Raw genomic sequence first — 17,214 nt, 5'->3', positions numbered from 1 at the left:
GTGAAGAACTGTATCTGGATCTGTTAAAGCAAAAGGCTTATGACAGATTACCACCACTGAGTTATCCATCAACATGTATTTTCTAGTTAGTTTTTCAGAACCTTGTCCATCCTCATTTGAGAATGTACTAGAAAAATGGGTAACTGAGTTAACTTAATTCTGTCCTAAGACTCCTTTTTTTTTTTTGGATCCATATTGATCTCAGAGATAACTCCTCTACTACTGAGGAATGTCCCAACAACAGAGGCCTACTACTTCAGAGACTGCTGAAGAGCTGGCCAGTGACCTGAAGGCTGTCAAATATGTGGAATGTTCTGTACTCACACAGAAAGGCTAAAGAATGTATTTGATGAAGCAATATTGGCTGCCTTGTAGCCTCCAGAACCAAATAAGAGCTATAGGTGTCTGCAGCAATGCGCATCTCTCCAGAACCCTTTCTGCACAGTAGATGTCAACATCAAACTTGAAGCAATTTAAACCAAAGATTAAAAATTAAAGTCATGCCTCCAATAATGACAAATGCCCTGCACCTACCCACATGCACTTATGAGACAAGGTCTCTTGCTCCTTTGCTGTCTAGTTAATTTTGAGTATTTGTGTTTTTGTCAGAAAAGTGATTAGTACAAGTTTTTGTTTTGATGTTTCCACTTTTTTTTTTATTAATTAAAAAAAGAATTAACAAAACAATTAGAAATCATTCCAATCTACATGTACAATCAGTAATTCTTAATAACATCACATAGTTGCATATTCATCATTTCTTAGTACATTTGCATCAATTTAGAAAAAGAAATAAAAAGACAACAGAATAAGAATTAAAACAATAATAGAAAGAAAAAAAAACAAAAAAAACAAAAACAAAAAACCTATACCTCACATGCAGCTTCATTCAGTGTTTTAACATAATTGCATTACAATTGGGTAGTATTGTGCTGTCCATTTCTGAGTTTTTATATCCAGTCCCGTTGTACAGTCTGTATCCCTTCATCTCCAATTATCCCTTCTCTTTTTTTTTTTTTTTTTTAATTAACGGGAAAAAAGAAATTAACCCAACATTTAGAGATCATACCATTCTACACATGCAATCATTAATTCTTAACATCATCACATAGATGCATGATCATCATTTCTTAGTACATTTGCATTGGTTTAGAAGAACTAGCAACATAACCGAAAAAGATATAGAATGTTAATATAGAGAAAAAAATAAAAGTAATAATAGTAAAATCAAAACAAAACAAAACAAAACAAAACAAAAACCTATAGCTCAGATGCGCTTCATTCAGTGTTTTAACATGATTACTTTACAATTAGGTATTATTGTGCTGTCCATTTTTGAGTTTTTGTATCTAGTCCTGTTGCACAGTCTGTATCCCTTCAGCTTCAATTACCCATTGTCTTACCCTGTTTCTAACTCCTGCTGAACTCTGTTACCAATGACATATTTCAAGTTTATTCTCGAATGTCCGTTCACATCAGTGGGACCATACAGTATTTGTCCTTTAGTTTTTGGCTGGATTCACTCAGCATAATATTCTCTAGGTCCATCCATGTTATTACATGGTTCATAAGTTTATCTTGTCTTAAAGCTGCATAATATTCCATCGTATGTATATACCACAGTTTGTTTAGCCACTCTTCTGTTGATGGAGATTTTGGCTGTTTCCATCTCTTTGCAATTGTAAATAATGCTGCTATAAACATTGGTGTGCAAATGTCCGTTTGTGTCTTTGCCCTTAAGTCCTTTGAGTAGATACCTAGCAATGGTATTGCTGGGTCGTATGGCAATTCTATATTCAGCTTTTTGAGGAACCGCCAAACTGCCTTCCACAGTGGTTGCACCCTTTGACATTCCCACCAACAGTGGATAAGTGTGCCTCTTTCTCCACATCCTCTCCAGCACTTGTCATTTTCTGTTTTGTTGATAATGGCCATTCTGGTGGGTGTGAGATGATATCTCATTGTGGTTTTGATTTGCATTTCTCTAATGGCCAGGGACATTGAGCATCTCTTCATGTGCCTCTTGGCCATCCGTATTTCCTCTTCTGAGAGGTGTCTGTTCAAGTCTTTTTCCCATTTTGTAATTGGGTTGGCTGTCTTTTTGTTGTTGAGATGAACAATCTCTTTATAAATTCTGGATACTAGACCTTTATCTGATATATCATTTCCAAATATTGTCTCCCATTGTGAAGGCTGTCTTTCTACTTTCTTGATGAAGTTCTTTGATGCACAAAAGTGTTTAATTTTGAGGAGTTCCCATTTATTTATTTCCTTCTTCAGTGCTCTTGCTTTAGGTTTAAGGTCCATAAAACTGCCTCCAGTTGTAAGATCCATAAGATATCTCCCAACATTTTCCTCTAACTGTTTTATGGTCTTAGACCTAATGTTTAGATCTTTGATCCATTTTGAGTTAACTTTTGTATAGGGTGTGAGAGATGGGTCTTCTTTCATTCTTTTGCATATGGATATCCAGTTCTCTAGGCACCATTTATTGAAGAGACTGCTCTGTCCCAGGTGAGTTGGCTTGACTGCCTTATCAAAGATCAAATGTCCATAGATGAGAGGGTCTATATCTGAGCACTCTATTCAATTCCATTGGTCGATATATCTATCTTTATGCCAATACCATGCTGTTTTGACCACTGTGGCTTCATAATATGCCTTAAAGTCAGGCAGCGCGAGACCTCCAGCTTCGTTTTTTTTCCTCAAGATGTTTTTAGCAATTCGGGGCACCCTGCCCTTCCAGATAAATTTGCTTATTGGTTTTTCTATTTCTGAAAAATACGTTGTTGGGATTTTGATTGGTATTGCATTGAATCTGTAAATCAATTTAGGTAGGATTGACATCTTAACTATATTTAGTCTTCCAATCCATGAACACGGTATGCCCTTCCATCTGTTTAGGTCTTCTGTGATTTCTTTTAGCAGTTTTTTGTAGTTTTCTTTATATAGGTTTTTTGTCTCTTTAGTTAAATTTATTCCTAGGTGTTTTATTCTTTTAGTTGCAATTGTAAATGGGATTCGTTTCTTGATTTCCCCCTCAGCTTGTTCATTACTAGTGTATAGAAATGCTACAGATTTTTGAATGTTGATCTTGTAACCTGCTACTTTGCTGTACTCATTTATTAGCTCTAGTAGTTTTGTTGTGGATTTTTCCGGGTTTTCGACGTATAGTATCATATCGTCTGCAAGCAGTGATAGTTTTACTTCTTCCTTTCCAATTTTGATGCCTTGTATTTCTTTTTTCTTGTCTAATTGCTCTGGCTAGAACCTCCAACACAATGTTGAATAATAGTGGTGATAGTGGACATCCTTGTCTTGTTCCTGATCTTAGGGGGAAAGTTTTCAATTTTTCCCCATTGAGGATGATATTAGCTGTGGGTTTTTCATATATTCCCTCTATCATTTTAAGGAAGTTCCCTTGTATTCCTATCTTTTGAAGTGTTTTCAACAGGAAAGGATGTTGAATCTTGTCGAATGCCTTCTCTGCATCAATTGAGATGATCATGTGATTTTTCTGCTTTGATTTGTTGATATGGTGTATTACATTAATTGATTTTCTTATGTTGAACCATCCTTGCATACCTGGGATGAATCCTACTTGGTCATGATGTATAATTCTTTTAATGTGTTGTTGGATACGATTTGCTAGAATTTTATTGAGGATTTTTCCATCTGTATTCATTAGAGAGATTGGTCTGTAGTTTTCTTTTTTTGTGATATCTTTGCCTGGTTTTGGTATGAGGGTGATGTTGGCTTCATAGAATGAATTAGGTAGTTTTCCCTCCACTTCGATTTTTTTGAAGAGTTTGAAGAGAATTGGTACTAATTCTTTCTGGAATGTTTGGTAGAATTCACATGTGAAGCCATCTGGTCCTGGACTTTTCTTTTTAGGAAGCTTTTGAATGACTAATTCAATTTCTTTACTTGTGATTGGTTTGTTGAGGTCATCTATGTCTTCTTGAGTCAAAGTTGGTTGTTCATGTCTTTCCAGGAACCCGTCCATTTCCTCTAAATTGTTGTATTTATTAGCGTAAAGTTGTTCATAGTATCCTGTTATTACCTCCTTTATTTCTGTGAGGTCAGTAGTTATGTCTCCTCTTCCATTTCTGATCTTATTTATTTGCATCCTCTCTCTTCTTCTTTTTGTCAATCTTGCTAAGGGCCCATCAATCTTATTGATTTTCTCATAGAACCAACTTCTGGCCTTATTGATTTTCTCTATTGTTTTCATGTTTTCAATTTCATTTATTTGTGCTCTAATCTTTGTTATTTCTTTCCTTTTGCTTGCTTTGGGGTTAGCTTGCTGTTCTTTCTCCAGTTCTTCCAAATGGATAGTTAATTCCTGAATTTTTGCCTTTTCTTCTTTTCTGATATAGGCATTTAGAGCAATAAATTTCCCTCTTAGCACTGCCTTTGCTGCGTCCCATAAGTTTTGATATGTTGTGTTTTCATTTTCATTCGCCTCGAGGTATTTGCTAATTTCCCTTGCAATTTCTTCTTTGACCCAGTCGTTGTTTAGGAGTGTGTTGTTGAGCCTCCACATATTTGTGAATTTTCTGGCACTCTGCCTATTATTGATTTCCAACATCATTCCTTTATGGTCCGAGAAAGTGTTGTGTAAGATTTCAATCTTTTTAAATTTGTTAAGACTTGCTTTGTGACCCAGCATATGGTCTATCTTTGAGAATGATCCATGAGCACTTGAGAAAAAGGTGTATCCTGCTGTTGTGGGATGTAATGTCCTATAAATGTCTATTAAGTCTAGTTCATTTATAGTAATATTCAGATTCTCTATTTCTTTGTTGATCCTCTGTCTAGATGTTCTGTCCCTTGATGAGAGTGGTGAGTTGAAGTCTCCAACTATTATGGTATATGAGTCTATTTCCCTTTTCAGTGTTTGCAGTATATTCCTCACGTATTTTGGGGCATTCTGATTCGGTGCGTAAATATTTATGATTGTTATGTCTTCTTGTTTAATTGTTCCTTTTATTAGTATATAGTGTCCTTCTTTGTCTCTTTTAACTGTTTTACATTTGAAGTCTAATTTGTTGGATATTAGTATAGCTACTCCTGCTCTTTTCTGGTTGTTATTTGCATGAAATATCTTTTCCCAACCTTTCACTTTCAACCTATGTTTATCTTTGGGTCTAAGATGTGTTTCCTGTAGACAGCATATAGAAGGATCCTGTTTTTTAATCCATTCTGCCAATATATGTCTTTTGATTGGGGAATTCAGTCCATTGACATTTAGTGTTATTACTGTTTGGATAATATTTTCCTCTAACATTTTGCCTTTTGTATTATATATATCATATCTGATTTTCCTTCTTTCTACACTCTTTTCCATATCTCTCTCTTCTGTCTTTTTGTATCTGACTCTAGTGCTCCCTTTAGTATTTCTTGCAGAGCTGGTCTCTTGGTCACAAATTCTTTCAGTGACTTTTTGTCTGAGAATGTTTTAATTTCTCCCTCATTTTTGAAGGATAATTTTGCTGGATATAGGAGTCTTGGTTGGCAGTTTTTCTCTTTTAGTATTTTAAATATATCATCCCACTGTCTTCTAGCTTCCATGGTTTCTGCTGAGAAATCTACACAAAGTCTTATTGGGTTTCCCTTGTATGTAATGGATTGTTTTTCTCTTGCTGCTTTCAAGATCTTCTCTTTCTCTTTGACCTCTGACATTCTAACTAGTAAGTGTCTTGGAGAATGCCTATTTGGGTCTAATCTCTTTGGGGTGCGCTGCACTTCTTGGATCTGTAATTTTAGGTCTTTCATAAGAGTTGGGAAATTTTCAGTGATAATTTCTTCCATTAGTTTTTCTCCTCCTTTTCCCTTCTCTTCTCCTTCTGGGACACCCACAACACGTATATTTGTGCGGTTCATATTGTCCTTGAGTTCCCTGATACCCTGTTCAAATTTTTCCATTCTTTTCCCTATAGTTTCTGTTTCTTTTTGGAATTCAGATGTTCCATCCTCCAAATCACTAATTCTATCTTCTGTCTCTTTAAATCTATCATTGTAGCTATCCATTATTTTTTCTATGTTTGCTACTTTATCCTTCACTTCCATAAGTTCTGCGATTTGTTTTTTCAGTTTTTCTATTTCTTCTTTATGTTCAGCCCATGTCCTCTTCATGTCCTCCCTCAATTTATCGATTTCATTTTTGAAGAGGTTTTCCATTTCTGTTCGTATATTCAGCATTAGTTGTCTCAGCTCTTGTGTCTCATTTGAGCTATTGGTTTGTTCCTTTGACTGGGCCATATTCTCAATCTTTTGAGCGTGGACAGTTATCTTCTGCTGCTGGCGTCTGGGCATTTATTCAGATTTCTCTTGGTGTTGGACCCAGCAAGGTTGTGATATTTTTCTGTGAAATCTCTGGGTTCTGTTTTTCTTATCCTGCCCAGTAGGTGGCGCTCGTGGCACACGTTTGCCTGCGGGTCCCACCAGTAAAAGGTGCTGTGGGACCTTAAACTTTGGAAAACTCTCGCCGTCCTGGGGGTTCGCTAGCCGAAGCGGCTTGAGCCGGCCCTCGGTCCGAACGCAGGGAGGGTTGCTGGTCGCCGCAGCCAGGGAAAGAGCCCGTCCGAATTTCCTAGTCGGCCCTGGGCAACAAGCGTGGCGGGAGGGCGCCAGCGGCAGCAGCCCGCCCGGGAGAGTGCACGTTCCCCGGGAGTCACGGGTTTGGAAGGGGCCTCCCCCACCCGTCACCGTTCTCCGCGGGCTGGGGATTTCCGATCCAATTCTCTCAGTTGGTCCGGGGGCTGCGCGTGGTGTGGGCGCCAGTCGCCTTGGTTTCAGGGGACCGCCTCTCCAATTCTCCCAGCCGGCCCGGGAAGGGGGAAGGGAGTAACTCCGGCCGCTTGCCACCCCGCCCGGTAAGGCCCGCGCGCCTCGGCGATCTCACCCGAGCTGCTTCTCTCAGCCAGCCAGCCGTTCCAGGATGGGGTACGCTGTCTTTTTTATCTCTGTTGTGGCTTTGGGCGCTTTCTGTATCGTTTCTACTCCCCTAGTAGGTGTCCTGGAGAAGAAACTAAGATCCGCGCGTCTTACTAAGCCGCCATCTTCCAGGAAGTCTGTTTCCACTTTTTGTTAATTTTTTAATTTAAAGGCTAGGCATGCTTGTGATAACTCTGTAACAGACTAATTTGAATTGTTGAAGCTGCTCCCTGTTTCTATTCTGGAGAGTAATTCAGAACATCTTAGTGTTTTACTTTTCTTTTTTTGGCAACTGTGTTGTGTGTGAGTGGGGGTAGGCGGAATATTATTTTAATTTAGTCTTATTTTTAAATTCAGTATCCAAGTGGATGGCCATTGAGAGGAGGGGGATGAATTGATTCTACATTCTACTTCCTAGATCTTAGTTTAGAAAACATGTTCCTCACATGGTACTCTGAGGAAGGAGTAAGGTCCACTACTTAATGAAACTCATGAGTGAGTAAACCCTGCCTAGCCCTTCATCTTTTCTAGGATGCACTACATATGTGAATGACTTTCAAGGAAATTTATTTGCCATTTGTTCTTTTTTTTTTTTTTTTTTAAGTTAATTGCTAACTTCTTTTTCTAGTAAATGAAAAGTACTGCACCTTCAGAAATACATCAAATAGATGGAGTTTGTAACTAAAAACTTCTTTTCCCTGTCATTGTCTAATATGCTTAGCATGGATGATTACAGATTCCAAATGTTTTAAATGTTTAGGTAATCTTTCCCACCTTCCCCAAATCCTAATTCTGGTAGATTCATTAGTGTTGAACCAATACTTTTCCGTGTCTCAAGTCTCTGTATATGCATTCTTTTCAGATATTAAACAAACAAAAAACCCATCACAAAGGTTGTGAGAATCAGTGCTATCTGACAGGGAGAAGAAGTCTTAGAGAGGCCAAAAGAATCTTTAAGAACTACTATCATGGAATGGTGAATTATTCTTACTTTGCGAGACTTCAGAGGAACAGGCAGGACCAGTAGGTAGAAATTATAAGGAGGAGAAATGCTCTCATTAGAAAACCAACAATCAGAGGCATTCAAAAATGGAATGGACTGCCTGTGTGGTAAGTGATGCCCCACTTCGGAGGTATTTAAACTGAGGCTAGGTGACTTCCTGTCTGATTTCTTAAAAAAAAGAATTCTTGAGTGAGAGAGTTGACTAAGTGAAATAATTTAAAAAAAAACAAAACAAGAAACAACCACAGAGGTTATTTTTCACTGTTCAGGTGTTTAGAGTTGTTGGTTTTTTTTTAATGATTCATGTAAACACAATACAAAAAAGCTAGCACCAAGAACCAATTACAAGTCTGAACCTGTTACTTCACATGTAAATTGAGGATAATAGTATTTAATAGGATTGTTATTAATGATTAAAATAATTACTACATTCAAAGGCTTGGTGCAGTGCCATCACTCAGTATAGGTTAGATGCAGTTGTAACCATAATCAATAACCAATAATCAGTGTACTATAGGAAATCTGGAATCGCACAAATTTAGACAGCAGCTGTAAGCAATAAATTCTGGGAGTATTTTTGAGCAGATGGTATTAGGGAACCATGTACATTGTTTTCCCCTTTATAACATTAAAAAATACATATCTGATTAAAACAGATTTATTTCCAAATGAAGGAACCAAGTATTCTACAGTTATAGAATGTAGTGGATGAATTTTATGTCTTTTGATAGTCTGCATCAACCTACTTCTCATCAAGTTCCCAACAGATGTGGGCCCTTTAAAGTTTAGTTAATTGTCATGTTTTGTCTTTATGATGTGAAAAACAGAGGAGCCCCCAAAAGATAAATCGTTTTTCTTATATCAAAAAATACACTGATGCATTCAAATACTTTTTTCTTGTTTGCTTTCTCTAGTATTTGTTGTACCTGTCATCTGAGGCAGTTGGGCGAACAGTTGTTTGCAGTGGAGTGTGCAATTCATTAGAGCAAAAGGTGTTTGACAGTATGTCAGCTCCTTCAAGCTCCCTGCAACAGTAGGGCCTGCCGTGAATTATCTCCATGCTTCTTGGCTAAAAAGGCACAATCTGGAAGAGAAATCGGAGGGCACACTTGGTTCGGGAGTAAACTAACTTGGTTACTACCACACAGGCTCTCAGGGCAGGCGGGAAACATACTTTGTACTAATTCTTCAACCCAATGCTGCATAGAAATAAGGGGCTTGCTTTCTGACGGACAGCCCATCTGTGGGACGGACGCCCAGGTAACTTCAGTAATAAACAGCAATTTAAATAAATTCTATGGAAATGAATTTCAATGGAAACAATCCAAAAAGTGCACGATGTTTCTAACTAGGCACTTGGTCCATACAAGGGCGCCATTTCACAGACATCGATGGAAATTCAATGCCCGCCTCAAATTTAACCGTAAATGATTCAGGAGAAGACAGCGGATCCTCCTCCGCCTCCCCACCCCCCACTCCCCATTTCATGGTCTCTCTAAAAATCAGGGAATCTCGCCATCCAACAGAATCAAGGGCAGTAGCTACGGCTTTGGGGTTTCTGGACAAGAATCCCAGTGCCGAGTGAATCAGCAAAGATCCAGGGGGACTCCAAAGCCGGATTGCTGTTTCCTGGCCGTGCGGTCAGGATCCCACTCCTCCCTCCGACTTCGTGGGAAACCCCAGGAGGCTCCATGATGAGCCCAGGCCGAGGCTTCCGACCCCTCGTCGCCCTCTCAGCCGTGCCGCGGGAGTTTGGACACACCTGGGACATCAACCTGGGAGCGGCAGGCGACCGCGCCTCCACTGCTCCTCCCTAGGGCTGGCGGGCCTCCGCGGGGCGTGGAATTCGGCCGGCCTTCGCACCTGCGGCCCCGGGGAGCTGGCGGGCAGGTGCGGGTGAGGGTGAGAGAGGAGAGAGAGAGAGTGAGAGAGAGAGAGAGAGAGAGGGCGCGCGGGGGGCCGCGGCGCGGGTTGAAGGTGCTTGTGACGGCGACGGTGACCGCGGCACTAGGTAATGCATCCTGGTGCGGCGGCGAGCTCCGCAGTGACGGGCAGGCGAGCGGCGGGCCGTCCCTCGAGGACTCCGAGGAAGCCCTAAAGCTTCAGGCCTGGCAAGAATCAGACGCGCGACCGGAAGTGAGGAGAGCGGGGCGAAACGAGGTCTTCCGCCACCCTGGGCGGCCTCGCCTCACCCGCCCCACCTCTAGGCAACCAGGGGCGGCGTTAGGACCCGGCCGAGGCGGGGTTGTTAGCCTCCGGTGGACCGAGCAGGGGGAAGGCTTAGGGGAGGGAGAGGGGAGTCCTTAGTGAGGCGGGATCGCCTCGTGGGAATGGCGGCCACAAAGAGGAGATCTGGGGCCTGAGGGACTCGGCAAGCGCACCCGCTCCCCAAGCCTTGGGCAGGCGCGGACGATGCAAACCCACAGGCAGACCTGCGGGTGCAGTCCTTTCTCTTCCCAGTCCCCAGGGACAAAAGCCTACCTTGATTACTTCAGATCCGTCCCCCCCAAAGACACAACTGGGAACCACGTTAAGGGTCAGAAATTTCTCTCATGTCTGAGAACAGGGCCCCTGAGAAGGAAGGACAAGTGGGAAGGTCAGGTTTTCTGAGTGAAAGGCTAGAACTGAGGCCCAGGAACACAGGAAGATGGGGGTAGAGTGACCACCCCTGGGAAGGGAGATGCAACCATGTGCTGGACAGTCTCTGTCTGGTTTACCTTTGGCCAACCAATCAATGGGTATTTGTTGTGTTCTGTACTTTCTAGTTGAATGCTAGCCAGCCTGGAGGGAAGAAAGGTGCATGGGAGTAGGTAAGGTGGTAATTTTGTACTTTAGGGTCTATTTCCGAGGCCTCACCCCTCTCCATTCTCTGGCGGTTATCACCCCACTAAGCCTGAGCAGAGTAGATCCTGCTGGAGACAGACTTGTAAATTAATATGAAGTTTATCTTTATCTTTGATACCTTCATGCATTTTACAAATCAATTTCCCTTAGAAGTCCACCCTAACCTTTTTGTCCTTTTTCTACTTCTGGGGTTTAGGATCTCCCATTAAATTCCCTGCCAGCCTAGCCCACTTAATGACCCCAGCCTTTCACTACTTTTCATACTCTACTTATCCCCCATGAACAACTTGACTGCCATTTTCTCATGGCTTCATTCTTTCTGGGAGGTTACAAATGAGCAAAATTGATTTAATCCAAGGCATCTGATGAAGATACATCTATAGTCACGTGTTAGGATGTTTGTGGATGGTGATGACACCAGGGGAAGATGTAGCAACTCAGGGTTAATTTACCAGATGTGTGGTGATATCTTCCAGCTCTTAGTATCTTTGAAATTTTATTTCAGGTCAAATGAATGTATGGGGCAGGAAAATATAAATATTTTTACCTTTGTCATTTTTCAAGTAAAATTTATAGATAAGAGAAAAATGTGTCAGATATTTGTAAACCATTTTTTCTCCTTGGAAAATTTCTGAAAGGCTCTCAGGTATGTTAGAATTGAGTGAATTTATTTGACCAACATTCTTTATCCTTAACTCCTGTGATTTAACTCATTTCAACAATTCAGAGTAGCCTCCTACTCAGCGATGCTCAAAATTACTGTGGTAGATTGAGTTATGTATTCCCAATTTAGACATGGTCTCAATCTTAATCTGCATTCCTGTGAGTGTGAGCCCATTATAAATAGACCTCTTGAAGGTGTTATTATAAAAGTGTGGCCAAACTGAATGAGGGGGTTGTCTTAATTTGATCACTGGAGAATTTATAAAGAGGACCTTGAAGTCACAGAGGCTAGGAGAAAGGAGCAGACATAGACACGTGGTGTGATACAGGGAGTCAAGCCAAGGAACCCCAAGGATTGCTGGCAGCTGGCACCAGAACACTATATACCCCAGGAGAAAGTGAGCCTTATAGCCTCCAAAACCATGGAGATAATACTTTCCTATTGGTTAAACCAAATCTGGTTTGTGGTATTTATGATAGCAGCTTGGGAAAACCCAGACAATGACTTCAGTATATCATGAGGTCCATAGCCTCAGATAACCTTTCTACCTCTCCTGGCACTGTGGTCTCTTTTAACTTAATGCATCCCTTATTTACTTTCTGTATCACTACTAATCCTTCGAGTAGGAAAGATGAAATTTGGGAATGAGAAAAAATGTATGCATAGAATACCATCTAGGATGACCAAAATTTAAACCACAGCTAGGCTTTTAACCTTTTAGTAAAGAATATGCAGGAAGATATTAGATTGTAAAGCATGAATTATAATCTGTAACCTTTCAAGTCTGTGTAATAGAGACCTTTAAGCAAGTGGTGTTTGAAAATGAAGTAAATCTTTGCAGGATTCAAGGCTTCTTGACAGATACTAGTATTTTTTATTGAATTTTTATTGTAACATCTATACAACTGTAAATGTCTTATATTAACCACTTTGAGGTGTATAATTAAGTGGCATTAATTACATTCACAGTATTGTGTTACATTCACCAACATTATTATCTAAGCTTTTCACCTCTCAAACAGAAATTCTGTATCCATTAAGCCATAGCTCCATATTTTTCCTATCCACTGCCCTTGGTAACCTGTTTTCTAGTTTATAACTCTTTGAACTTGATTATTCTAATTATTTCATCAATGAGACCATACAATATCTGTCCTTTTGTGTCTGGTTTATTTCACTCAATATGATGTCTTCAAGGTTAATCCTGTTGTAGCATGTATCAGAACATCATTCTTTTTATATGGCTGAATAATATTCCATTGTATGTATTATAGCACATTTTGTTTATTTCTTTCATCTGTTGATGGACACCTGGGTTGAGTCTCTCTTTTGGCAATTATTACTAATGCCTCTATGAACATCAGTGTGTAGGTATCTGTTCAAGTACTGTTTTCAATTCTTTCATTAGTCAGGGTTCTCCAGAGAAAGAGAACTGCCAGATTTATTATAGGAATTGGCTCAGGTGGCTGTGGGGATTGGCAAATCTGAATTCCATAGGGAAGGCCACAAGTTGGGGAAATGGTTTGATAACTTCCCCAGGAGAAGCTGGCTGGCTGAAGTAGAGATAGAAATTCTTCTTTCTAACCCTGCTAAAATCATCAGTTCTCCCTTGAAGGCCTTCAACTGATCGGATGAGACTTCTCTCATTGCTTGAAGGCAGTCTCCTTTTTTGATTGTAGATTTAGTCAACCATAGATGCAATTGATTGACTAATGATTTAAATCCAAATAATACCCTCACAATAACAATCAGGCTAATGCTTGCTTGACCAAACAACTAGACACCATAACCTAGCCAAGTTGACACATAAACTTAACCATCACAATCTCCTTAAACCATATTTAATCTCTAAATAAAATCAATAACAAACTTTCACTTAACATAATTCAACTGTCCTGGATAGAAACAGAAACACACTCACCCTTTCCTCAGAAGAGAATTGGATAATAGTCACTCTTAAATTTGATATCCTTCAACTTAAATACTGTGACATAAAGTTAATACAAATTATTTTATATGTTAAGGGAATAAAATAGGGATGAAAACAAAAGATATCTGCTTTATATATATATGTATATAAATATATATATAACATAGTCATTACATTATATATATATATAGTATAGTCATTACAAAATAAGGAAAAGAAATATAGCCATTACAATCTTTGTTTTTATGACTGGTCATGTGGATGTAGCTTCAATCTATATTCATACTCCCTTTATCCCCAGCAATCACCTCTGCTGGTCTTTGTTCTTGCCTGTTGGGGTGACCCAAACCTTCATTCCTAAAGTTTCTGGGCCATTAGTAGTCCTGCCCAGATTGGGTTGTTGCAGTTTTCCATTGACTTTAATCACAGGCCATAGTAGTATGAAGACACACCCTAAGGTATCTCCTTTATTCCAGACAAACTCTTCTTTGCCTCCATTGTGTGGTGGCAGTCCTATTTCTCCTTGATAATCAGGATCAGTCACCACAGCCGGTTCAGTAATTCCTTTCTTTGCCTGTAGATTTAGAGGTATGAGGAGCACAAAGTGGTCAGGTAGGAGTCTTAACTTCCAGTTCAATGGAATCATTGTTGTGTCTCCTGGTGAAAGCACTCCTTTTGAAACAGGAAGCCAACATTTTTCTAATGGGTCATGAGGGCTAATAGTCATTGATGCCACTCCCATTTCTACCCTTTGATTCCTGGACCTGTGAATCCTGGCTATGGGAGAAAAAAGCACCATAGAGTGGGCACTGATTTAGAGCATATACAGCCTCCTGGGGGATACTGCCCCAGCTTGAAAGGTCTTGCCCTTCAGTTGGCACCATAATTGGCCATTCTGTCATTCTATAAATCCAGATGCTTCAGGGTAATAGGGAACATGGAAGCACCAGTAAATTCCATACGTAGGTGCCCATTCCTATACTTCATTTGCTATGAAATGAGTTCCTTGATCAGAAGCAAAGCTGTGTGAAATACCATGATGGTGGATAAGGCATTCCATAAGTCCACAGATGGTGGTTTTGGCAGAAATATTACATGCAAAGAAAGCAAATCCATATTCTGAGTACATGTCTATTTTAATAAGAACAAAATTCTTCTCCTTCCATGATGGAATTGGTCCAGTGTAGTCAACCTGCTACCAGGTACCAGGCTGATCACCTTGGGGCAATGGTGTCATATCAGGGACTGAGTATGGGTCTCTAATGCTGGCAGATTGGGCACTCAGTAGTGGGTGTAATCAGGTTGACCTTAGTGAGTGGAAGTCCATGTTGCAGAGCCCATGTATAACCTACTTCCCTTCAACTATAGCCACTTTATTCATGAGTCCATTAGGCAATGACAGGAATGACTGGGGAAACTGGCCAACTGGTATCTATAGAATAGTTCATCCTATCCACTTGACTATTAAAATCCTCCTCTGCTGAAATCATCCTCTGGTAAGCATTCACATAGGACACAAACATCTGCATATTTTTCACCCATTCATAAAGGTCTATCCACATACCTTACTCCAGACCTTTTTATCACCAATTTTCCAATCATCTTCCTTCCAAGTCCCTGACCATCCAGAGAAACCATTGGAGACAGACCTGAATCAGTATACAAAGACACCTCCAGCTCTCTCCTAAGCAAGATGAGCAGCAGGCGCACTGCTCAAAGTTCCACACACTAGAAGGATTTCTCTTTACCACTGTCCTTCAGGGATGTCTCAGAAAGAGGCTATAGTGCTGTAGCTGTCCGTTTTCTGGTAGTTTCTGTGTATAGGGCAGAACTACATATAAACGAGGCCTAAGTTTTCTCTTCCTCAGTCAACTGGATTGTCAGGAACTCCCCAAGAGGCCTTGGCTGCGGGCTGGGAAAGAGAACATAATGTGGCAGGAGTGGTGGCCATAGGCATTTGGACCACTTCCTTGTAAATTGTGTGGTCAAAGCCAGCTCAATCCCAATATTGTATATACCACTTCTATTTGATGATGAGGTGCTGCTGTACATTCCCAACTTTATGGCTTGTGGGTCAGACAACACCTAATTCACAATGGGTAACTCAGGTCTAATGGTCAAGTGTTTGTTTTCTATTAAGGCCCAATAGTAAGGCAAAAGCTGTTTCTCGACAGTAGTTATCTGCAGAGGATGGCAAGGCTTTTCTGCAAAATTCTAAGAATCTGTGCTGTGATTCTCCATATGGGCTTACCAACGACTCCAAACAGCATCTATTTGCCACTGAAACTTCCAGCAGCATTGGATCTGCTGGATCATATGGCCCAAGTGGCAGAGCAGGTTGTACAACAGCCTGAACCTGTTGCAGAACCTCCTCTTGTTCTAGTCTCTGCACAAAAGTAGTAACTTTTTGGGTCACTCAGAAAATGGGCTGAGGTAGCATACCCAAATGAGGAAAATGTTATCTCCAAAATCCAAAGAGGCCAGGTAGCCATTTGGGTCTTTTTGGTTATAGGAGGGGCCAGATACAACAGCTTATCCTTCACCTTAAAAGGGATATCTTGACATGCCTCATACCGCTGGACACCTAGAAATTTTCCTGAAATGGAAGGTCCCTGCATTTTTGTTGGATTTATCTCCTACCCTCTGACACACAAATGCCTTACCAATAAGTATAGAGTAGTTGCTTCTTCTTGCTCACTGTGATTCATGCTTAGCATAATGACATCAAGTTAAGGGACCAGTGTGATGTCTTGTGGAAGGGAAGGTGATCAAGTTCCCTGAAGAACTGATATACTTCTGAGGTAGGACAGTAGAAGTGTATTTGTGGCCTTGCCAGCTGAAAACAAACTGTCTCTCATGGTTTTTACTAAAAGTTATTGAGAAAACATCATTGTCAGAGCAATAGCTGCATGCTAGGTACCAGGGGATGTGTTGATTTGCTCAAGCAACGACACCACATCTGAACAGCAGCTGCAGTTGGAGTCACCCCCTGTCACCTTCCAAGATCCATCTGTTTTCTGCACAGGTCAAAATGTATTAAATATATTTATATTTGATGCTTATTGGGGAAAGAGGAAATGGGAGTGGAGATTAGTGGTCAAGTGGAAAAAGTAACATGAGAGGGGGCCTTACAAAAAGAGATATATAATAGCATTCCTGAATTCAGGAGAACTCTTAATTTAACTTTGTGCAAGCACAAGGTAGCAGAAAGAAAACAACAAAATAATAACAACAAAATGTACGATTGTTCTGACAGATGTTAGGGTGATTTGTCTTTTTGGAAAGGCAATTCCCTATAAGAAGGAGAAAGATTAGGTGTCAGAAAACTAAAAGAAAACTCTTATCTCAAAACATTTAAAGTACTCTAAAAGATAAATGAGAGTCCATATCAGGGTTAAGAACAGGTCATTAACTATTATGCTAACTACCTTTCATGACTAGGTGTTCTAGTAAGAAAACTGGCAAGTTTAAAAGTAAATAGGCAATTTATCAGCATCACCAGCAAATCTGACTAATATGAAAAACCATAACAAATGCATCTTATATAACACACAGTCACGGATTAACTGGAAAGGAAATATTTAGGGATTCTCTGATATGGGAAATACAAATCTAATTACCCATTGCTTAGTTCCAGTACAGGATGATTTGCACTGTGTCCCATGCCTTAGAGCATAATGTCAATATCTCTATGATGAACAATCATCACCTTCTATGTTTTTAGAGCAATTCGGTTTTCGCACTGTAGTGAGTATGACTTTTAGGCCAGAGAATCATGAGTTTGAAAAAAAAAATCCATTTTCTATAAATAAATTTAACTTTGTTTCTCAGCTA

The 17,214-nt window shown here is 40.1% G+C and overlaps 1 protein-coding gene across 1 annotated transcript in view; it reads right to left on the bottom strand.

Moving 5' to 3' along the window:
• SPMIP4 (sperm microtubule inner protein 4) overlaps positions 1-9,896 on the bottom strand; it is a 93,817-nt gene extending 83,921 nt beyond the window's left edge. Inside the window, exons 1-2 of the mRNA XM_077121413.1 lie at positions 9,705-9,896; positions 8,869-9,026 (exon numbers count right to left, since the gene is read on the bottom strand). Coding sequence (XP_076977528.1) covers positions 8,869-9,002 — 134 coding nt within the window. The 5' untranslated portion in view covers positions 9,003-9,026; positions 9,705-9,896. The remainder of the gene's footprint in view (positions 1-8,868; positions 9,027-9,704) is intronic.
• Between the last annotated feature and the right edge of the window lie 7,318 nt (positions 9,897-17,214).

This window comes from Tamandua tetradactyla, chromosome 1 (assembly GCF_023851605.1).
Source record: "Tamandua tetradactyla isolate mTamTet1 chromosome 1, mTamTet1.pri, whole genome shotgun sequence".
Classification (NCBI taxonomy): domain Eukaryota; kingdom Metazoa; phylum Chordata; class Mammalia; order Pilosa; family Myrmecophagidae; genus Tamandua; species Tamandua tetradactyla.
The sequence above is the reverse complement of the archived record's forward strand: the minus strand, read 5'-3'. Positions and strand labels throughout refer to the sequence as shown.